The 24486-nt window shown below is 39.2% G+C and overlaps 1 protein-coding gene and 1 long non-coding RNA gene across 3 annotated transcripts in view; both read left to right on the forward strand.

The window, feature by feature from the left end:
* The window catches only part of RAD51B (RAD51 paralog B), a 385412-nt gene that overhangs the window by 163421 nt on the left and 197505 nt on the right, over positions 1–24486 (forward strand). For both annotated transcript variants that reach the window (XR_007204379.1, XM_048307720.1), the window contains exon 8: positions 7629–7725. Coding sequence is in view for 1 of the 2 variants with exons in the window: in XM_048307720.1 (XP_048163677.1) it covers positions 7629–7725 (97 nt within the window). In the remaining variant the exon portion in view is untranslated. The remainder of the gene's footprint in view (positions 1–7628; positions 7726–24486) is intronic.
* Positions 1201–2986, forward strand: LOC125327812. The gene is made up of 2 exons (XR_007204380.1): positions 1201–1293; positions 1404–2986. It is a non-coding gene; the product is annotated as an uncharacterized LOC125327812 (long non-coding RNA).

Below are 24486 nucleotides of genomic sequence, written 5' to 3' on the forward strand. Positions count from 1 at the left end.
GAAAGATACCTTGGTTTCTTCCAAGTCCTGTTTATACCCCATGAAATCCAAAAACTATAAAATCACCTCTGCTGCTATGAATTGTCCCACTGAATGATGAAAGAGGAGAAGTTTGAGTAGAGATACCTTGGCAAAACAAGAACTGGAAGTTCTCTCTCTCCTAGGAGCTCCAATAAGGTTGCAGCTAGCCAGCAGTGTGTCCTGAACAATAGATCTCTGATCTTCTAAAAGATGCTAGGGAGCCTTCCAGAGAATTCTGCTTTCTTGTTTCTGTGCTGTTTAATTGCCTTTTTTTTTTTTTTTTACTGGATTCTGATGAAAATAGATGCAGTTGAAATCCTTTGAGGCAAGGCCAGCACTTTTAGGAGTATGCATTGCAGATGGGATTAGGAAGTGTTTCTCAATAGGCTTCCAGTGGTTTATGTGTACATATCTGTTATTCAGGGAATTATGCCAAATTCTGGTAACATTGGTTGAGATGTGAATTCTAACAGCTCTTGGCTTTGCCTTCAGTCAGGGTAGCTGCTACGCTATGTCTGAAAATATCTGTCTGCTTCCCTCCAGCCTGTGTATCACTGTTACCAGCCTGTTCCTCTGTCATACTATAGGCAAGGTGGCTGTAATGGGTACTTTGTCTTTCAGCTGATTTGGATTAGCAACAGTTGTTAAATGTGGGCATTTGTGTATTGCTCATGCCTGCAGTGAAGCAGCTTTGTGCTACAAACATTTTAGTTAAGCATGTTAAGATATTTTTGAGTATCTTAGTTAGACCTTGCTTGAACACCAGAAGTGGTGTTTGACTTTAGACATGGGAATTTCATTTATTATAAGGCTTTTTACTTGGGATGGCTGGGCTTTATAGAGTATTTGACATTATTTGTATTCTTCGCCACAGAAACTTGAGCTGCTGGGGCTAATGGCTGCTCAGTTTAGGAATACAGGACACCTAGTGGGATAAGTATTGGGTGGGTGTGGTGATTTGCTTGGATTTGAGATAATAAACTGTTGGGTTTTTTCTTTTGTATTAGGTTTGTGTGAGCCAAAACAGTTTTCATTTTCTGAGAATGAAGATAGGTGTATATATATTTAATCCCCTGTAATTATAATAGTTGTGATCTAATATGTTTAATTTGGTCCTAGAGCCCAGAGTTATCTTGATTGTGCTGAGGCTTTTCTCACTAAAAGGCATTCTCCTGCAAGGTGAGGCCCTGTGAAGTAGTGCTGCAGTAACTGACTTCAAGAGCTGCTGTAGCTGTGGCCACTTGACATTCTCTCTTGAAAACTGGTATTTTGGTAAGGAGCTCTCAGTATTGCATTCAGACCTTTCCTTTTTCTGTTTCTAACTCCATGATTTCACCAAAAATGCTCAGTTTTGACCATGTTTTATTCCTTGTGAATATTAGGTACAAATTCTGCTGCGGTCTTGCACAATTTTTGACAGCTTTTGTGGCAAATGGCTGGTGACGCTGAAGAAAATCTCCCTGAAGAAACAGAAGTTGAAGAAAAAGCCTATTCAGCATGTAGTGTAGATGAAGATCACAAATACTGTTACTGTGACAGATGGTGGCAATTTAGGATTCTTCCTTGAGCAGACTGATGCCCGTCTTGAGGATGTGTAACAGGTTTTCAAGGAGAATGCTGCGGTTCTCACAGCTGTTTGAAGCATGATGTTTCACCCCATTTTTCTCACTGTTCCCTCTTCTGTTTTCAGGTTGCTGCCTGCCCCCTCTGGCTCTGTGGTATTGCTTGGTGCACTGTCCTTTATTGTTTTGAGCCATTGCTTGAATGCCTCATTAAAAGCTCTGTGCTTCAGGGAAGGGGAGAGAGGTGCCTTCTCAGGGATCGGAACTAAGATTGGCTGGGGATCAGTAAGAGTTCTTTTCCGTCTCCTCCAGCATGCAGAGTCATCATCCCAGCCCTACTGACTTGTCACTTGTGCTTGGTGCTCTCTGGTGACGTTTCTTGAGCACAGTGAAAACCACAATATAAATCGACTAATGAGGGTGGAGTAACTTGGGACTATTGCAAGTGTCCTTGCTCTCCCAGCTCAACAGGAAGCCTTTAATAAGAGTTTTCCTAAATAATGTTGCATGCGAAATAGGGATTTCTGCTTCGTTCTTGTAACAAACAGCCATTTCATGAAACAGTGTGGTTTTTTGCCTTTTGGTACATTCCAGAAGACTTTATACCTTTGCTGGTTACTGATTGATAGTTCTGTGCTGAGCTCCCTGTAATTTTGCAATAAACTAACAAGGAGGCTGAGACCACAAGTTTACAGAAAATTGCTTATTTACTCAACTGGATTTACAAGGATGACAAAGTCAGATTTAGTAGTTTCAGTGTGGTCTAGGAAGGGCAGGAGGAGTACTTGAAAAATTGTACTGTATAAATAACCAAACAAAAAATAGTTTGCTTATTCTTCTGTATAAAGTTCTTAGGCCAACTCTCTCCCAGGACCTGCAGGGATTTTCTGCATATGCAGAAACTTTGCTATTCCTAATAAATGGGGGTGTTGTGAGTTTAGGCACAATAAATAAGTTGGTTTTTTTTTTTTACTTTTCTAATGTGCTTCCAAAAAACTAGCATCTGCTGAAATCACATCAGTGGAAGGTGACTCTGTTTTCACAACCGCATATAAAGATTTTAACAGGATTAACACTGTTGTTGACTTTTGGATTAAATCTTAGAAGTAGCAATAATCTGTCTAGAACCTGAATGCTGTTTTCCTTGGGAAATCCTTGTGTCCATTTTTTTCCAGGTATTGGCACCTATAAAAAGTGAGAAAATGATCAGAGGAGTAAGTTGTGGGGAGTTTAAAACATGTCTAAAATTAGGAAGTTGAAAAAGTATTCCTACTGTCGTCTTGTGTTTATCTCTGGGTTTTCTAACTAAGAAGGATTCTTCTTGCTGTCATAACACTTCTAATTGTTAGATGAGGTTATTTTACAATCTGAGGTTGCTATGCTGAAGTAAAAATTTGAAGTAAGAGATTTGGAAATTGTGTGGTCCGTCATTTGTGTGGTATTTTAAATAGTAGACTTTTTCCCAGAAAAGATTTTGAAATCTGAATCTGAGTGAATTTCTAAAGAGTTGGTAATTCTGTCAGAATTGGAAGGCTGAGGACTGTAAATTTTCACTTGTTAAATAGCTCCCTTAACCAATGGCAAATTAATAAGCTGAAAGCTTAAAGGCAGTGGTTCATTGAACTCCATAGGAGACTGTATGAGGCATGTTTCTAGTGTTACTGAGCCATCTAGCTGACCTTTTCAGCTTTTCCTCTTTTAGCAGAGAGTGGAGAGTGTTTTCCATTCATGCACAGTTGCTGACAGAAGAAGCCCTACACCCTTTGTTCATCACAAAGTAGAAACAGAAAAGCAATAGCACAACTTCCTTACCTGTTGCACATGTCTGGACATGTTGTGCATGAACAGGTGTGATGGTTTTTTGTGACTCTTAGTGACAATGAAAATATTTTGTTCCATTAGTTGATGTTGGAAGTAGGAGCTCCTCTTAAAATACTGGGTGTTTTTCAAATACAATCTATTTTAAAATACTTTGTATTTCAGTATGATAACATCAAAATACCATGTAGTGTTATTTTCACTGTTGAGTGTTCTGCTGGAAGTTAATAAATGTATGACTGGCTTTGAACCTCTTGAGAGGAAGCTGTGCTTGGCTGGTAATGATGTCCAGTATCTGTCCAAAGGAACCACAACAGAGGCAATTTTTCCTTACCTGCTTAGCCTGAGGACTTGGCTGGTCTCCTGTACTAAACAGGTTAAATTAATGGCAGATCTACAATGAAAAGCTGAAGTGCTATTGCTAGTTCAGTGCAGGGCACTCTCTGGTAAGTCTGCTTGGACTGGTGGCCCAGCTTGTTTCCAAGCACTGTTTAGCAGTGTGAGGAGGTTTCTTTCAAGTGTGGCACCTATCAGACCAACCCGAACTTTCGTGTTGGTGGTTTGTAGGATTCAGCATAATTAACATCAAAAATAGTATTATATTCTGTTGCCCATATGTATGAAGTGATATGTGAGACTCAGCCAATGCTGTCCATGCACAAATGTGATTCCTCACCAGAAAGTCTCAGAGATGTTTCACACCAGATTTCCTTTGTCTGCCTGTGTGTTCTCTCCATATCACACACACATTTAACCATTCCCTCAAACACTTATTTGCAACTCTCTGAATGTGTCGAACCATTTCAAAGGATAGCAGAATGGAGTGTAAGCATGTCTTTCAGGTTAGTGAAGGAGACTTTGGGGAAAAAATTAATAAATTCTTTAAATGTGCTGCTGGAGTCATGTGATACCAGTATTCAGGGCTTCAAGTTTGATGCCTGTAGGACTGGTGACTGCTGAAAATGTAGGGTTTTGTTTAAGTGGCACTTTTCACTGCCAAAATATTTGTGACCAAAGTTTTACTCATGGAAAAATAAAGCTTGGCACTTTCCAGTGAGGGCATATGGTTGAAGTTTTGAAGATAGATGTATCTATTCAGAGGAATTTGCTGAATCTGTGTGCCTTTTTTCTTCATAACTGTAGCAAAAGACCAGCTCTTTTCTTCTGTTAGTGACCCACAGCTTGTTTGAGCTAGTGAGAATTTGGAGTACTCTGCACACTCTCAGAGTGACGTTCAAACTGTATTGTGGGAGCTGCACAAAGATACATGAAAATACATATATATATGTGTGTGTGTATATATATATGCTAATAGGAATACCTGTACTTGATGAAAGAATTTTGCAGTAAGCAAGGCTGCAGAAGTGTCACGGGGAATTTGATGCCAAATTTAGTGCTAACAGCCTTGTCTTGTGGCTGAACTTGTCTTATGGAAGAACTGCATCTGTTTTGGTTCTGTAGGCCTATAGAAATGAAGAATAATCTTCAATTAATTCCAAAATAAGCATTCTGTATGTATATATGGCTTCATCTCAGAGGAAGTGTGCTTATTCAAGGTAGTATTTAAATATGTATTTAAGCAAAATGTGTAACCATCAGTGAAGTCATGGAACTAAGGATATATTTAATTCTCATACTCAGAGCAAGTCAGAGAAGCACATTTACTTGGGTAGGACTCTACTTTTTTAAACTGATCTTTTAAACTGTATAGCAGGTAATCTAGGGTATTAGTATTGAATAGTTACTGAAGGATACATCAGAAATTGAAATCTAGGTTCAGAGGCATAGCTTGAGTTAAACACAAAAGGTGAAGAAGATTTTCAGTCCTACAGCTAACAGTGCTGTGGAGTTCGTGGTTAAGGAGGAATCTGGAAGATTTAAAAAACAAGCAGTTGTGTTATTCTTGTTCATTTTTCTTTTGATTTTTTTTGAAGCCTTCAAAGTTAGTTTCCTTTGAAGGAAAGCAATAGGAAATATGGTGTGCTTAGATATTTTTTTCTATTAAAAATGCTCCTCAAGCATGCTAACATTTCTTTAAAATGTGGTGCATAAATAATAAAATACGTGACAGCACAGTACAAAGATTATCTTGGCACGAGTCTGGGGTGACTGAATCACTTACAGAGCTTGATACTTGTTAATAATGTGATCATTGCAAAGTGTGCCAATGAAAACTTCATACCTCACCAGTACGTGTGAGTATAAGTTTGTTAGTGCGTTCTGTTTCAGCACACTTTCTAGTATTGGATACTATGGATATGTGAGTCTGTGGCTTTTGTGACACAGTGAAAACAAAGAGAATGGTTTCAAGAAGGAAAGGTCTCACATGCTGTTCCTTATCCCTGCTCTTGGCTGCCTACTCCTTTCATTTGCCTTCAACCAGTTTTGATGCCCATCCTATCACAAGGATGAACTAGCTCACTAAAATGGAAGATAAGTATACTAACAAGAAAAAAAAAAAGGAAAAGTGACTTTTTTTCCCTTTATTAATAAATTGAATTATCTTACCTTGTAATCTTATGAACAAGTCAGCCATCAGTGGCAGCAAGGAGTTGCACGCACCAGACCCTTTCCAATCTGCTTTTGACTGCTTATAGGTGCACACAGCAGCTCCAGGAGAAACAGCAGAGGGGTGTAATGTGTTTCTTGTGTGTTTGCTGCTAGCAGTATTGCAAGTTGTACCTTAGCTGAGGGTGTATGACCAAACAAGGCTGTTATCTACCACGTCCCTGTTCACTGCAGTGATCATAAATGCCCAGTCCCAAAAGGTACATCCTGTGGTTAAGCTGTGCAGAGTGATCACAGCCAGCTGAAGTTTGTCAGAGCTTATAGTCAATAGCTGTGGAGTTCTGAGGGTCTTGAACTCCTGTTGAGTAAGTGAAGATTTGACTTACACACTTTTTGGTTTAGTTGATTCAGTCCATACAGCTCTCAGGCACCATCATGCCTGCTTGCCAGCACAGAGATGAGTGGGCTTGCATGAGCAGGGAGGTAGAGTCTTGTAAAGGTCACACACTCCATCACACTGTTGGCACCTCATGTCATGCTGCCTGAAGAAGACGTTCTGCAGCACCACCACTCCGATTACAACTCAATGATCTGACACAGTTTATGTGGGGTCTCAAAATGGGAAAAGAAAGGGCAGAGTGTGTCATATCTTACTGCTGAAAATATTAGAAAGCAGGAGGAAGACATGATCGGAGGGAGAGAAAAGCAGTGGAGGGAAGAGCAGAGAAATTCCTCTTCCTTTTGACAATGGTAAACTGTTACTTTATTCTAGTAGCATCATGAAACTGCATCCAAGTAGTGTGTAGGATTCCTTTCTCCTGTGTCAAATACAGCTGAAGACAGGCCATTAATTTCAAAGAGAGTTTGTTTGGAGTGGGGTCTGTTCTCAGTGCAAGCAGAAGGTTAATTTTGGTTCTTAAAAAAAAAAAAAGTAATTTTTAAAGTTTGTCAGTTAGCAAAGTGGAGACCAACTGTTACTGCAGAAAGTGCAGCTGCTTAGAGATCCAAAGCATTACAAGATAACTGTGGCTATAGCTATGCTCTTCTCTCTGAGGTGTTTGCTTAACGTTTTCTGTTACTAAAAACCAGTATGTGTTCAAAGGTGCAAGAAATTGTTCATCTCTTGTAAACATGACTATTGCTTATGCTGTCAGAGGAGAGCACTGTGGGTACTATAGTCTTATATACTAGAATTTTGTGATCCTGAAAAACACTCAAAAATATGTAAAGGATAGCCCTGTAACATTTAGTACTTTTGTGCTTCAGATCAATGGGGATGTATCCCTACCACACCATGGCACTGTGTTTCAGCCAAAGGGAGAAAGTGTGTAAATTGTGTGGAAATTTTAGGAAAATAGATTTCCTATTTGCCTGTGAAGAAAATGGGCAGTTTTTGTAAAAAGCATCAAATTCTTCATGGAAGATGAGCGAAAGATGAATGAAGCTCTTCAGAACAGTAGTTCCATTTAAGGTGCCTGTATGTATCAACATACTTGTTGTTTAGTATTTCACCTTTTTAACAATATCCCTTTTCCTCCACTTCTTGCAGTTGACTCCTTCAGTTTCTGGAGGTAGTTCAAAATGTGTTGAATTTGCTGAAGATCAGTATAGAGGGTCATCTTGATGCTATGCCTGGAGGATTCTAGTCCTGGGCTTCTCTCTGCCTTCTAGTAGCTATAAAAATTCATTTCCCTTCCTCCTCTCCTTGTCTGTTTGCAGGTTATCTTGACGAATCAGATTACCACATCACTGAGCAGTGGCCCTTCGATCCAGGCAGACCTGGTGTCTCCAGCTGATGATTTGTCCCTGTCTGAAGGTAAGAAATCCCTTCTATCAGAACTGAAACAAATCCACACTGTAACTTGTAGTCTTCTGTTGAAATACAGGGGGCTGAGTCAAATTATCAAGTCTAACCTAACACAGTCTTGAAACAAAATTATTTTCCAGTTTCTCTGAAAATCCATGTATAAATAGAAAGTATGTGAAGTAGCTGAAAGGATCAAACACTTTCTAAAGGCTGGGAATCAATTTATGAGCCATGTCAGTTTCTCAGCATTGTACTGTCACTCATGTGCATTTAAAGCATTATTTTCTTAGTCTTCTAAAGCTGCTGCAAGAGTAAATACACAGACCAGTCTGCAAATTTCATCTTATCTAATGATTATCAGTGATTCCAAAGAGAAACAACTGGTTATGAAGGAAGGAAACCAAATCCTCAGTCCTGTTCCTTGAATTACTACTGTCTGGTTTTCAAGTACAGTGCCTCAGACTGCATCTCTCTGTTGTGTGAATGTAATAGGGGGATTTTTATAATGCCATATATTACTTTACATCTTCATGCTTCTGTTTTCTGCAAGGAATTATAGAAAAGCACTTTTTTTGAGCAATAGTGAGGACTTACTGTGTTAAGAAGAAAAGATATTTCTGAATCAAGGTTTACAAAGTAATAGAATAATTTTGTTTTTTCCCACTTGCAAAGAATAGTCAGAGTACCCTCATGACAGACAGATGCAGAAAAGTTTGTTATTTACTGTTGAGTTCATGCATAGATCCAAACGTGTGATGCAAAGCAACGCTCATCTTCCTTGCAAAGGCATGATAATTGCACATAGACTTTCCACTTTGTATAACACAGGTATTCACGCTCTTTGTCTCCTTGCTGCACTTTCTGGTGGTTCTGGTCAGATTCTCTGTGTTCTGGTTGATCACAGAGTCATCTCAAGCTTGTCTGATTTAACATGAGTAACAGCTTGGTGGCAAAAATAACTAAGCAGTGGTTAAAATTGACATTATTTCTGTAACTCATTTCAGTGGACAAGAGAAAGAGCTTGAAGATAGATTTAAGCAGAATTTCAGGAAGTAGCAAGTAACTTCAGTGCAATGCCTTAACACTGACTGATGTGTTTACTTCATAATTTTGTCGATAGGGGCTTGGCAAAGCATGGCCCATTAAATAATTTCGGAATTGTCCTTGTGGCTTTTATTGGCTCCACACATTGCCAAAGTATCTCTGAAGTACATTGCTTGAATACTGCTCTCTACCTCTGGCAGAAAGAGTTGAAATTTGGTAACTAGATTTGGAAGATAAAGGCATAGTTTTTCACCTTTATGATTTCCTTCTTTCCCAGACAAATGTTCTTGATCACAGTACTTGTGCTTCTCTTTGTCCTTTAGAATTGCTATGTATGAGTTCCTTTGAAAAGAAAGGCACAGCTGACTCTGAAGTGGGAGTAATAACAAAATATGTTTTCAGTAAAATATTTTTGTCCTGTGGTTAAAATATTTGAAGATACTTTGGAAAAACACATGGAATAGTTGAAGGGTTTCTAAATTTCCCAGCACATATGAAAGATTCTCAGTGCTGTGCATCAGCCGTAGTTCAAGAGTATTCTGGAATCAGGCCTACGCAAGAGAGGGCATAATGATTTTTCTAGCAGTTACAGGTTATTAATGAAGCATTCATGTTGCGTCTAAACTACCACCATTGCTTTTCACCTTTTAACTCAAGAATGAGTTAAAATGTATTGGTGCTCTGTGTTTTATTCCTTTATTGCTCTCATTCCTTGTTTTTAATGAAGGATCTGAAGTGGTAAGATGTGCCAGCATCACACTTGTTGAAAAGGGACATGTTTATTTTGCCACAGGACAAGAACAGTACAGACATCAGTAGTGCAGGCTCCTTCAGTAATTCAAGTTTTATCAAGGGATGCAGGGCTGATAAACTCCTTTCCTTCTCTGCCTTCCTTTCTTTCTTGACTAACATTGATATGGCATTTACTTACTGTGTTGTGTAATGGAAGAACACAGTGCATCTCCACTCTACATACTTTTCTCCCTATGTCTTTCTTATTTATAGAATGACTGCTTCTGGATTTCCATTTTTCATCCCTTTTAACCCCTGCTGTCTATTTGTGAGTAAATGTGGAATTTCAGGCTCATGCAACATGTGATTTCCATGTTTATCTTCCTACCAAAAGACACAGGTGTGTTTCAGTGCATTCTTTTAACATCATGGTGTTGCCCTTAATGTATTTGGTGTTAGCTCTTGAACAGCCTGAAAGCAGCAATAAACTTTTGATAATCTTTTGTACTTTCAGAATCCTAAATTAATTAGTCTTTTAGAGTTAGTATGATAGTAATAATACTACTCTTTTACAGCTGTAGAATTTACAGGAAAGAGTACTTAGGCGAGTAGCCCAAGTGCACGAAGAGTGTATGTTGCAGAGTTAGGGATAAGAGGCCAGATTTGTGACTGGGTCCTTACTTCATTGTTCCTTGTCACTCATCACCAACTAAAGCTGAATTTGAACCAGTGACCTAGATGTGAAAGGATCCATAACACATTATTAGTCCTGTAAGCAACTCACTGCTTGGTTTGTATATGTCTAATATGTTGTTTTAATCTTATCTGAAATCAGAGTCCCTTCCCTATAAATGGTTTGCTAAGAGGGTAATCTTTCTTAGATAGAGGCAGAAATAAAAATTTCAAACTGAATGTGCTATTAGAAAGAAGTGGAATGTTACAGTGTCCTTTGTTTTTGCTTCTGATTTTGCTTGAGAAGGGAATTGCTTGGGTTATGTGTTAGATTAGGCAAGAAACCAAGGAAGCTGTTCATCTGATGTGTGACAGAAAGTTAATCTGATGAACAAGCTGAAAGGACATTGTCAAGCTGTTTCAGGCTCAGAGCTTGTCTTCTGTAAGATTGTAATGTAGTGCATAAAAATTGTGTTCTAAAAATATGTTAGATTCTTATGAGAACATGAATGGATTTATAAAAGCAGTGCTGGCTGTAAAACCCCACCACTTATGTAGCAATGTAAGAATTCATGAACTGTTTGTTGGTATTTCTTGTAGGAAATGGTTATATCCAGCTAAATTCCCAGATCTGTACATACTCCTGCTTCCAGATAGAGAAAAAAAAAAAAAGCATAGTTTGCCACAAATTAAAGTTACGAATAAAATACCAAAGTTTCTCTACTTATAGTCTGAGTCCTTGCATTCATTTGGCCTTTACATACTTGTCAGATTATCAGATGAAGGAGTTAGGGCTAATAATACTTTTCTCCAGCTCTAAAATTCTTAGACATGTAGGGCTGTCATTTCTTCCCTAGGAAACAAATTCAGTTTTTGCTTGTAACCTCCCCATTCTTACGTAGCCGTCTCTCAAACCTTGTCATCAGAGGGGATAGTCTGGAGGATGATGGTGGACATTGCTGTTTCACTTCCATCCTTGCTTTGTGGAATAGCCTCTGTTTAATTCTTCCAAAGACAACTTGGAGAAGCCTAAAATTATTTTATGTTGCAGGGGTGGTCAGACAAGCCCAGGAGTACCCTAAGAACCAATGCTTTATCATTTAAATATAAAAAAATAGCTCTTACCCAATTAAAATAATATCTTTAATTAAAAGAAAAGTTCAAGCTGCATTAGGCTACATGAACAGTAGAAATATTTTGTATGACTGTTAATGGAGTTTTTTAAACAAGTTATCTGTGGCTGTACTATTTTTGCGAAGTTCACATTACTAAATTTTGCCTAATATAAAAAGTCTTTAGAAACTAATTCTAATCCTGTGTATTTTAGCACTAGGCAAACAGGGAAATTTGTGTACTGCAGAGATAGGACAAGATGGCCTGCTTGAGAGATCCCTTCTAGTCCAGTAGTGCCTATGCTATTAATGTATTTGCAAGCTCTAACTTCCTCTCACAGACATCAAAGCCAAACTCCGTCTTTCTTGGAAAAAATTTAGGAGTGTGTTGGTATTAACAAGAACAGTATTCCCCTCCCAGCCTGCGCAAAGCGTCAAGCAAAAAAGAGGAATGCTGTCTTGGGCTTCTTAAGTCTTAGCTAGTACTTTCAAATACTTGTTTGAAAAAGTCAGAATTACTTTGTGTTTAAAATTGTCTCTAAACTTGCACTAGATCTGGAGAGGCCAGTGTTCAGTCTTCTGCCATTAGTGTTCATCAAGTGGTTTGTCATAGCATTGTATATTTTTAGTGCACAGTGTCAGCAATGAGTTTAGTCTGACCTTTTCATCTTTGTTACTCTGATCTTGAATTCTTTTAAGCTGTTGAGCAGGAGTAGGCTTTTGTGTTTTGGAGACTGGAGAACACTAAGCTACCATAATATCTCCCACCCACACGATTTTCCTACTTTAGTTTAGGAGCAGAAGATTTGAAGCTGGAATCTTCAACTTCTCTTCCTTCCTTTGCTCTTGATCCCTTGACATATTGTGGTTAAACTGTTTTATTCTTCCAGCCTCAGTTTACCTTTTTTTTAAAATTTGGGACTTTATTTTTCTTTTGCAACTTTTTTTTCTTAATATTTCCTGTATTCCTATAGGGAAAAGAATGGATTGACCTTCTCTTCACCTTAGTAAGATCAGTTCTGTAGTTTATTACTTTTTTCCCTTCAAATCTCCTTTTTTCAGTCCTGGTGCCAAATGGAGTGAAAACACTGAAGGAATTATCAAGTGAACTGAGGAGCCCCCAGAGATCAGAGGCTGTTGGTTGGTTTAGGATTGTTTATTTATTGATTTATGTGTACACTTAATGCTTAGGGCTGGACCCACAGGTGACTTAATTAAAATAAAAAAGAATATTCTGTGAAACATAAAAATACCTGTTTTGCAGGAACTGTGAGCTTATGAATCAAGCAGCTGTTAAACAGGTTTCTAAAACACTTCCTCCTTGTAGTTTTAAAGCTAATGCACTTCATGTCCTTGTGAAGTTCTCCAGAATGATAGGAATTTAAATGCATTGGAAAGTATCATAACAGTCTGGCATGTTTTAGGCTGTTAGTATTTTAGCTGAATGCTCTGTAAACTGATTGCAGTCTGATTTACACAATTTTGATTGAAAGAGGAGCTAGTTTGTATTGGATCATAGAAGCAGTATGTTAGTTAATTATAATACATTTTTGAATAGGATAGTTCATAAATTAATATCATATCATTTTAATATGAATTCACTCTGATTTTCTGAGACCCAAGTATTTGGGAATAATTACTAAACCCTCTTTATTTTTTTACCATTATGGTATAATCTGTATGGAGGTCACTAGCATGTTGAAACTCAAGAACCTTCTGACATGGTATAAGAAAGGTCTTTTGATTGTGACCCCTTATATGGACCCTGTGAAACGTAGTGAATTTTAAATACGCAAAAAGGCAATGAGTACAAATAACACTAATGGTATTTCCAGATTGTTTGGAAGGTGAATTCCAATGATTAAGCCATGTCTATGCATACTGAAGAGTAAATTTCCCTCAGTAAAAAACTGAAACTAGTGTGCAGCGTGAACCCTAAAAATTAAAGCACATTCCTGTAAGGGTAAAGAGGGGACCATATCATTGTATATAAATATGTGAAGGGAGAGTACCAAGAGGATGGAACCAGGCTCTTCTGAGCAGTGCCAAGTAACAGGACAAGAGGCAGTGGGCAGAAACTGAAGCACAGGAAGTTCCACCTGAACATGAGGAAGAACTTCTTTACTGTGTGAGTGAGCATGCACTGGAACAGGTTGCCCAGAGAGGTTGTGGAGTTTCCCTCACTGGAGATACTCAAGAACCATCTGGATGCAATCCTGTGCCATGTGCTCTATCATGACCCTGCTTGAGCAGGGAGGTTGGACTAGATGATCCACTGTGGTCCCTTCCAGCCTTACTGATTCTGTGATTCTCTAATGCAGTTCTCTTCTTGGTTTATGATTTATGGAGATAGGGATGTGTTGGGGTCTCCTCCCCCTGCCATGTAGCCCTGGCAGAGGGGCCCTGGGACAGACACGGGATTTCCCTGCCCCTGCTCAGCCTCGTTCCCCATCGGTTGTTTTGTGTTCCCCTGTGTGGGCAGGGACCCTCGGGTCCCGTGATTGAGCAGTTCCTCGGCAGAGCCTCGGCCATGCGGCTGGAGAAATAAACATCTCTGAAACATCTACCAAGAATAGGTCCATATATATATTTCCTTTCCACGGGACTCCTAGTTTGATATATGCGTGTTACAGTAATTCCCGCTGTAGCAGGGAAGTGCTACAGTATAGCTTTTGCTACATGATTTTGCTACAGTAATGATGATGTAGGGAAGCATAGTGAGATTTTGCCCTCTGTGTTTGCTTCGATATGAATTACTATTCTCATCTGATGGTTTGGTTGGCACTCACACCCAACATCATGAACCCTTCTGTGATGGGACAGGAGAGCTCAGTGAGCCACAGGATTTTGCTTCCAGGTCTGAGCCTTGGGCATCTCTGACTTCAGTGTTGGAGTAGATAGAGTTGCCTAAGTCACTGGTTCTCATTCACGTGAGCTCAGTAATGCAACAGCTGGAGTAGTTTCTTCTTAGTTCTTTATTTTGCTGCTGGACTTCATGTCTCAGCTGCATGTTAAGAATCTGCTCCAGCAGAGACCCTGTAATCGTCTTCACCAGCTAACAATGCTGTGGAAAGCCTTTTATTCCTTCAGGCTGTTCTGTCTTTGAGTTACTTCTCCAGCTTTCACGAAAATTACTATTAGCCTTAGGTACTCTCAAAGGTGAGAAGGAGCTCATCTTCCTTAAACTGCTGGAAGACAACATAGTACATCCACTTCAGGATAGGTAAACAGAGGGCACCAAAAAAAAGGAGCAACCTTGATAAAACTCATTAATATAAATTGTAGGGAAAAAGAAGCCTCCTCAAAATAGGATTTCATTCTTGTGTTTGCTCTATATCCACATTTCTTGTAACTCTGTGCTCTTAACAGTAGTGGAGTCTGCCCTCCTGTGCTTCAGTGGAAGGAAAAAAGCCCTTCTGGTTGTAGAGAACAGCACAAGGAAGTGCACCATCATTATAGGGCCTGGAACAAATGATATTAACCATTAGGGGAAATGATACTGCGATTGTTTCTGCATGAGGCAGGGTTGCGGTGGTGTATGGAGCAGTTAGATTTCATGATTACAGTTGTCATGTTCTCTAATTTTGATGCTATATTTCACCAAGTGGGAAGTAGTGACATAATAACATCCAGCCAAATTTTAACAGCTTTTTAATCAAAAGATCAATCTCTCAGTAAAACAGTGTTGTGGAGACTGTATGTGTCTGTGGAAGTTCTGAGTTGAATGACATATGCATAATCATTTGATCTAGACTACAGAAAGGTTGAAAACTGTCAGCAGGAGCATTCAAAGACCTCTATATATCAGTTTAAGAGAATCTCTATTCCTCATATCCTAATTGCCATGATGAGAGCATACAAAGTTTTACTGCTTTGTTGTGGTTTCTTTCTGAAGATGTGATGTGACTTACAATCATTAATCAACAATTTGTAGTCCAAAAGCCCTTCAGGTACATTTGCTGGGAATCATTTATCTATATAATGAGAAGCATAATAGCAGAAGTGATTACAGTCATAGTTGAGTGGTTAGAAGTTGCCACCTCTCAGCTGCTAAGTAACTTACCTCCACTGAGAAAAAGTGTGACTGTGTACATGCTACACCTTCCAGTGCAAAGTAGAGTGGGTGTCCATGAATCCTGCTGCACCAAGATTGAGAGCATGCATGGGTCAGGTACTGAGTTTCAGTTGATGGCATATAGCTGTAAAGTATTGTAACAATTTGCAGTTGGTCATTTCCTTATGCCATAAAAAATGTTTATAAGTAAGATTAACTCATATTTCAGTGTGGGTGAACATAGAACTTTTTACTGTGGTCCTGCAAATCAGTGGTTTCAATCAGAAACATGAGGCCTGGTTTGGCTCTTGAGTTCCTTCTCCAGCCCTACACGTTGCACCTCCATGTTGGTGGAACTTATCTTTTAAATTACGTTGTAAAAAAATGAATTCAAGGGTAAGAAAGAGAAAAACACCACTTGTCCCTGTGCACAATTAAATTCTGTCTTAACTCACTGAGAGTTATCCTTGAATCTCTACAGAGGCTGAGGAAAAAATACTCATCAATAAGTAGCATTCAGTCCCATTTTTTCTGGAGTTTTATAGTACCAGCACTGGATCTTTATTCTGATGGAGCTGGAAGGAACCACAAGGATTTTGATACATTGGAGGACATCACTATGGGAATTATATTTGGCTTCAGGCATTACATGAAAGATGTGGCTCACCTGCAGAACTTGAACCAGTTAAGAGTGACCTGAGGTGTGAATGTTATGCCAAAAGGGAGGGCGAGGGGACAGAGGATAATTTTAGAGTCTCATGTCTATATTCTAGTGCAGTTCCAGCTGGGTTTCCTCTGGGTTTACTGCAGGATGTTTGAAAAAGTGGTTCCTTGTTAGTCTCAGGCAGTCTCTATGATTGATGATTCCCCTTAATCGTAAAAAGAGCACATTGGTGTTTCTGCTTAATTTGTGTCTATTTCCTGCTTTATTATTGCAATAATGATTTATTATCTTAATGATGGAAGTTTATAACCTGTTAGCCTTTTTTGGAGGTTGAAGCTGGGTGCTCTGGCATGTGAATGAACTTCCTCCCAGTGACAGTCTGCTCCTAAAACGTTACATGGAAACCCAAATATAATGCAACAATAAAAGACAGTATACAGCTGGTGCATTTATTTCTTAATTTAATTTAAAAAGGGAGCTTGAGCATGAGCAGATTTTGCATGTTTCAAATGGAAAAAATTAACCTAGTTTGGACTCTGGTAGTCTTCTCATAATATCAGTTATACCAAAAAATAAAAAAAGAAGCATTCAGAGGAGGATAACTCAAGTGGTCACAGTGCAGTACAGAAAGAGGGGTGAAGAAATGGTAGGGAGAGGAAATGCGTGGAGCTTAACTAAAGGAAGGCTATGTTTTTACTAATTTTTGCTCTCTGGAAATGTCCTGCTGTTGCTCCAGTCCCTCAGGCAACCTACAGAATATTCCTGCATGAGCTGATGCCTAACTAGCACCAGGAGAGGTAGAAAAGGCAAAGGCTCAAGTATGAATAGCTGCACTGTTAACAATGGAAAATTTGTCATGAAGAAAGCAGAATGGATGCTACTACTGAGTATGCAGCCATGATCCTTTAGGAGTAATTTGAGCCAGTCTGATACCTGGCAGGGGAGTTCTTGTTTCAAGCTGGCACAGGGATATGCAAGGCAGTGGTTTGGGCACGTTTTAGCTGAATATCCGGAAGTTGTTTTTGAGTGCGAAATCTCTTAGGCCAGCTGTTCCCAAATGGTTTGTGTTTGTGCCTCTGTTTTTGGTGAACTCACCCCAGCCAAGCTTGTGACCCTAAAGACTAACATAAACAATCACATCTCTGTCAGTCTTGCGACCCCGCTCTGTGCGGCTGTGACCCTGCTGGAGGTTACAACCCCCGGGCTGGGAATTGTCGGGGTAGACTGTCAGATAGTCCTGCTGGGGGAGCGCTGATATGCCCCATCCAGGCCAGGATCATCACAACAAATGCCTTCAGATCTCACAGTAATTTGTAGTCCCCTGCCACCAGTCTGAGAGTGCAGCTTATTAGAGCTGACATGTCACTTTGGTACTTCAGGAACATCTCGGGGATCAAAAGGTCATAGTCCTCCCACGCTGCCGCAGTCTTTCTTCATGAACTCGCCTCTCCGTCTTACTTCCCCGTCAGTTGGCTGGCAGCGAGCCCCGGCGCCCTTGTGGCGCAGCTGACTCGGCCATGGCTGCTGGATGGGTACCAGCTGTGACTTCTGCCACAAGCCACCCTTCCCAAAACTGTTCTCCCTGAATACTCCCTGCCTTAACGAAAGGATTGATCTCTCTCTGCTGAAATAATTAAAAGTTATGTTCAAAATAATTAAAATCTATATAGGGCAGTGCTAGTGGAGATGGGCTAAGCCTTCCCCTATATTTTGTAAAACTAATTCTGTTATTCATATACCATACGAGCACGCTCTTACAGATGTAGGCTGCGATGGAGGAATAAACAGAAGGTGGCCTTGTGACCAGAAGGTAGCTGGTGTAGCCTGCAAAGGCTAAAGTCTTTGATAAGCCATGTAAACAGCCTTTTAAATATAAAATTACAAGTTACAGATGTCCTAATTAGACATCTGATTTTTAAGGCTTGTTTTGCCATAATTTTAAATGGAGTTTATAAACAAAAAAATAGATTTCAAGTATGTTCTTTTGAAAGCATTCATTACTATAATGGAAAATAGTAATGTTTTAATAGCTAACTGATAGTCCAAGGCCAGTGACTTGATAATTTGCAGGCATGGAAGTTTGACGTTGTGTAAATCCAACAAGGGGAGGAGCTTGCAAGGGGGGGAGGATATGGTGCAAAAAAATAGTAAAATTTCTTATCATTTGGATAAAAACCTGTATTGCATAAAATTAGCCCAGAATTCAGTCTGTGCAACTCTAGTTTCAGAGCTCTATATGGATCGCTTTGTTTAAGGGTGTTGCTGGGCTGGTTTTCTGTCAGGCAGGTGCATAGAAAGCATTACACTGAAAATAAGAACAGCAAAGTCAAGTTGTGGACCATGTAAGCCACTCAAGTAAATGGTCAGAAAATCCGTTGTTATAGGCTGGTTACTGTACATGTACTGTACAAAAGAAAAAATTGTTTGAAACTTTGTAACTTGATTGTCCCTTAAACACTAATTACATGTCAGAAAATGGAGCATAAAGTCTCCTCCATCTGTCCAGGTTGGATTTGGTGCACAAAGGAGCATATCCAATTCATAGTAGCTCTTAGGTAATCAGATTAATATCTCCTGAACTGAATTTACCCTTTTGATAGTGAGTCTTTCATACGCTATGTTTCACATATCACGTTCTGTTGAAGCTCTATGGCTTTTCAGTAATTTCCTTGAAATCTATATGTGGTATACTGCCCTCTTTTGAGCTGTTCTTGGGACACTCACAAATTAAGTACATTTCTGGCACTCTCTTAATGGCATAGTTTCCCTGGAGTCAAAAACTGCTTCAAAAACTGAGATCATTTGTTTAATTTAAAAGCAAAAGGGTATAGAACTACAATTTCAGGCTTCAACAGCTATGCTTCTGTAGCTTTGAAGGAATGGGGAAAAAATCTTGCTATCGTGCACACAAAATAAGTAAATTCTTGAGTTCTTAAAATATCTGATTCCATCCAGTTTTTTGCTTCGTTTGCTTATCTTTCAGTTTTCATTCTTTTTTTTAAATCGTAGATTTTTGACTTGGCAAATTTCATTGTTTATTGATTTTGCTTAGCGAAACAGAAAGCTGGATTTTGTAATTTGGGTCTAAGGAAGAACTATAAATTATGCAAGATGGTGTATAATTAAAATCTATTATAAGCAATCTGAATACAGAGTTCCGTTTCAAGTGTTTGAAGCTTTTGGCTCTAGGACATTTTGGGAATGTATGCTGTATAGGAGGTCCTATATTTTTTCACATAAACTGAAAGCAGAGATACGTAAACTCCCATGTTCAAGCAGATCCTCCAGTAAGATAAGATTCATTTTGTACCTCAAATTTCTCCTAGCCTGTAACCACAGTGGTCTTCTCACTGAGATTTTGAAACTAGTCCTCAATCATCTTTGCTTGCTGCACGTTTGTTCATTATGTGGGGTGGTTTTGATGTGCACCAACTAGAGAAATTTTGTAAGAAATTAAACCAGAACTTTTGCTGCTAGCTAGCTCTGTGCTATCTGGTAGTGCTCAAGGCCATCATGAAGGCAGAAGAACCTAAGCCAATTGCTGGTCATCAAGCCACAGCCAGAGTAGGGACATTCTCACCAGGGAGCCAGAGCAGGTGAGTTTGGAACAGAACAATGATGTAGTTAAAGGGGGATCAACACCAACTCTTTTGGTTGTCTGATACTGCTGTGCTAAATTATTTGCTAATGGGGCTTGCTTCTTAAAAGAAAATATGAAATGTTTTCTCGTGTGTTTTTGTGTGAGTCAGGCAATATAGACCACTTCCAAAGATTAGTAGGAGGGGTTAATAATAAGCTGTAATGCCTGTTGCCTGACATGTGGTTACAGAACTCATGTAATACTTGATCACAAGAAACAACAGTATGCATTTCAGCAGGGTAACAGTTCAAATTCTAGCTGATGGGATTTGACAAGCTCATTTGTGTTGAAGCCTGAGCTGCTGTGTCTTTCATTTACTGTTGTCTATCCTATGAAATACGACATTTTGTCTCCCTTTGGCCTACAGTCACATCTCAGAGGCAGTAAACATTTGCCTCTAGTACCAAATTCCTGGGTCTAGTCATCATCAGCATCTGCTGCCGAATGATCTTTCATAAATACCATCCAACCTCTTTTTCTTTGCCGTCTCCTCTGTTTTAACTTCAAACTGATGATATTGATGTTCTGTTTTAAGACTAGAAACAAGGCCTGTCATGTTTGAGAGTTACGCTACCCACTGAAAACAGCTACCCATTGAAGGACGAGTGACTAAGAAGATGGGCCTACAGGGGTTTTTAGAGCTTCAGGAGTCTATCAATCTTTTCTTGTTAATGTTTGGTAGGAATGAAGTTTAGGACAAACTTCAGTGCCTTCAAGCTAATATAGTGCCTGTCAGTGACAGAATCTGAATCTCAAGAGGAAAAGTTTGTGGTGGGTTCAGGTTAAATGCCAAAAACCTCATGGAGCCTTTAGTTCGTTCTTTTGACTGTGCACCAGAATCATGCAAACTAGCAAATTATTCTCCTCCAGGTTAATATTAGGTAACTCTGAATAGCATGGGATCAACATGTCGAGTCCTTAATGGCTTTTGGCCAAGTCCTTGTCTTGGCTTACCATCCAAAACTGCCCAGTTCTACTTTTCCTGAGGGTGCCTCTGCTTCTTAGTCACCACTGTGACATGTGAGCTAGCATGAAATGAGCTGTTGGGATCCAGAGGGCTCCAGCAGCAGATGAGTCACAGAGGCAGAGAGGTCAACACAGGCTAATCTTTCTAGTATTTACCACACACGGTCTAGATGTATCCTGAGATGAACCTGCCGTCTGTTAAAATGGAATGCCTGGATGAGAAGGTCCTGTGGGTGAGAGGAGATTCTATCACCTTAGTGCCATTCTGACAGTGTAAAGGACTTGGAAAACTTATTTTAGTGAGCTGTGGATTTTCCATAGGGATACCTTATTTTCCTTGTTCCTACTAACAAGGAAAGTTTGTGTCCAGAAAGCAAGTTGAGTGGTATGTAATATGTTCCCATGAAATATAGGGAAATTTTGAGTTTATTATAGCTTCAGCCCAGGATTTGGTGGTTCTTTCTAAGGTGGTTGAAAGTTACCCCCATTTTGGTATAATGCAGTTTTGAATCAAAAGCGTTTTGAACAAATAAATAATGATTGCAACCTTCTGTCTCTGTAAACGAGTGGATTTTCAGCAGATTTCAACACGATGAAGTACTTATTTTGATTGTGCTGAAAATTTTTGTGACAACTGTGATATGAACATAAAATGTGTTTTATCAGAAGTAGCTTGTTCTGTGGAAATGTGTTTTTGCTGGTAAAATAAAAATTTTGAACACAAAAAGGAGACAAGGTAGAGGTTCTTGATCATAACTAGAGACATGCTACACAAGATAACATGTGAGTTATTGTCTGGGTGTTTCTTTTTTTTCTCTCTCTAACCATTCTTGCACCCTCCCAACTAAAAAAATGTCGTTTTGCAAGGTTTTACTTTTGCTAAACCAGTGAAGAATAAAACAAAAATAAAACCATTTCCCAGTTGGCCCTGCTTCTTAGTTCCATGTGAAATTACATGGTGTTTGTTTTGCATTTTGCACAGGTACCTGTGGTAGTGGTGTGCTGTATTCTAATCACTCTGATAAACAATACCTGGCCAGTGGTTGCCTTGAGTATAGTGGTGAGCAATTCCTACACTCAGTGGTGCCATTAAAAATGTTTGAGAGGTTGCTGTCCAGTTCTAGCAGTTTAATTGCTAATGATGTGTTATTGCTTCAGAATTTAATAGCTGTTTCTGGTTATGATAGAGTTGAGTTAAACCTGCAAGCTTTTTAAAACTGCATTTGTTGCTTCCTCTTTGCAGTGTGGTTTCCTCCTTTGCTACCTTCAAAACATTGTGGTCCACGGTGTTGGGTGAGGTGACATGTCCTATTTACACTCAGTTGGAAAAGAATGCGTCATGGGCACTTGAAGCTCTGTGGGGTTTTCTTAGTTCAGACGCTCAGATGTGGCTTCCGGTCATCACCTGATTACTTACTTTGAATGCTAAAATAATCTTGCTACCTTTGATATTATTATCTCAGACTTAAGAAGAGGACAGGCATAGATTTTACTGTTATCTCAGCGTGCTGTCTGTTGTGGAGCGAGCACGGCAATCATCAAAACATTATATGGCATCCTCCCTCATAGTTAACCTCAGAAGAAAGCCTTTTGTTTGTCTCATCAGCTGCTTCTGCTGCCTTTCCTGTCTCCTCTCCATCTCCAGGGACACAATTCCATATTGAGGCAATCACACTCTTGTCAACGCACCGGTCTTTCAAACATTAAATCAAGATATCAAGACCTAGTAATACCAAGCAATGTCAGTAAAAAAAGGTAGGAGGGTCTGAACAGAAAATATTTTTTACCTCTTAGTCTCACAGAATCCTGTGATGCCCTGACTGGTTGTGGTCAGTATAAACTCTTCCAGACAAGGCCTTGTGCTTTTAGTGTCTGAGCTGTAATAGCCCTCAGTGTCTTGTTACTATTAGCTAATAAATCAAGTGGTGCTAATTTTGTTCTTCCATTTTTGTCTTCCTCCAGCTTGACCATGTAGTGGCAACAGAGTTGATAGCAAGTATTCTTCCTCTTCTTTATTTCCAACAATATTAAAGCTGTCCTGTGCTTGAAGGTTCTGCAGTCAGAATTGTGATAACAGAACAAATAGGCCAGGAAACAAAACTTAAAATGTTTATCTAAATCTCTCAATTCACCAGCCCTAAAAATGGCTCTGCCATGCTTTCCTGCCATTTCCCAATTCCTTGCAACAGGAAACATTAGAACAGCCATGTAGTAGATGTGTTTAGTTGGAGGGCTCATGATCAGCTTCTTATCTGATGCAACTACAAAGTTCAACATACTAAATACTGTCATTCATTATTTATCCTCAAAGTTTTTGCAGAAATGTGTAAAACACAGCTCAGCAGGATTGCTACAGCCTACCTGTTTGAAAGCAGCTGGTGTTTTGATGTACCTCAGGTTGTGGAGTCTATGTTGAGATGGCTTAAGGGGCATAAAGATTTTCTGGTTTGTTTCAGTTTTGGCTTGTACAATATCAAGGATTAAAGAATCAGACCCTTCACATTAGGCTTCTGGATAAATTGAAGTACTAAGGAATGTTTTCCTGTACTTGGTTTCTTATTTTTAAAATAACTGTACTTTCTTTCCTTACCCTTTTTTTTTTTTTTCTGTGACAGTCCTTGATATCACTTTGAGGTTCTTTTGTGTTTCCTTCTGCATTTTTCTGACTGCCTGTTTCTTTCTGTGTACACTCTGAACACTACAGATTGCCCAGAGCAGCTGTACTGTCTGTCACCAGTGGTTTTCAAAATCTGGATGGGTAGAGGCCTGAGTAAGCTGGTCTGACATAGCTGTCCCAGATACAGGAGGCAGGAGGTAGGATGAGAGACCTGAAGTCCCTTCCAGCTGGAAATATTCCTGGCGCTTATGATGCTACATTTTTGTCTGTTCTGTACTTTTCTTTATTACTGTAATTTTTAATGTATGCTCTTTGTTGCCCTACGTTTATTTTACCTATTTATCAATTTATACACAAGGTTGCACATTTTGATGAATCTCTAATAAGTACTGGATCTATTAGCTGGGACTCTTTCAAAAGACAGGGATCTTAATTCTCCTAATAGCTAATTCCCTAATTATAAATCTCCTTACTTTGATGCTGTTAAATGTGCTGATGGTTTGAAGATTATCTTTTCTGCCAGCTCAGGTTAGTAAATACTTAATAAATTTTGAGATGGAATAGTGCTGCTTGAAGGCAGGAGTAGAAAAACATTTTCTCTTCTGAAGCCTTCTGTATGATTTTAGAATGTTTTGAAGAGAACTTGAGGAAATTCTGGTGGTTTTTTTCTCCAAATCTGAACTCTGCAGATAGGATAATTCTTTTCCTCTTGAAATGAGTAATGAATTGGAAAAACTACTTTTGTTGGTAAGCCCCAGGTAGTGATTAATAGCATACATAGAGACCTAGGACATCCCTAATTTTGGCCTAACGAGAGCTCTGGCCTGCCAAATCTCTTACAGTACACATCCCCTCGTTACTCATAGCCCACTTCTCTCCTCTCATATTAATCCCAGGATAACATTAAACTGCCAGTAAGTTACAGCCCTCAAATGTTGACATTCCTTGAAAAAGTAACTGGGCGTAACATCAGTGATGAACTTACTGTAACTAACCAGATGTAACCAAGGTGTATTTAAAGAGACCATTTTAAATCCCACCTCATGGTCAACATTAACGTTTTCCTAGCACCTAATATAGTCTAGATGAAAAGAATTTTGGTGCTTTCAGGGTATTGAGAGAAACAACAGTGCCTTCTACTTACATCTGTAGTTAGGAAAATATTTGCTAAAAACAGACTGTACTTTTCAATATATTTTAGTGTTACTGTAAGGCACTAAACTGATCTCTCTGCAAACCAGTCACTTTCCTCTTGTCCTTGGACTGCTG

The sequence above is a fragment of the Corvus hawaiiensis genome, chromosome 6, assembly GCF_020740725.1.
Source record: "Corvus hawaiiensis isolate bCorHaw1 chromosome 6, bCorHaw1.pri.cur, whole genome shotgun sequence".
NCBI classification, from domain to species: Eukaryota; Metazoa; Chordata; class Aves; order Passeriformes; family Corvidae; genus Corvus; species Corvus hawaiiensis.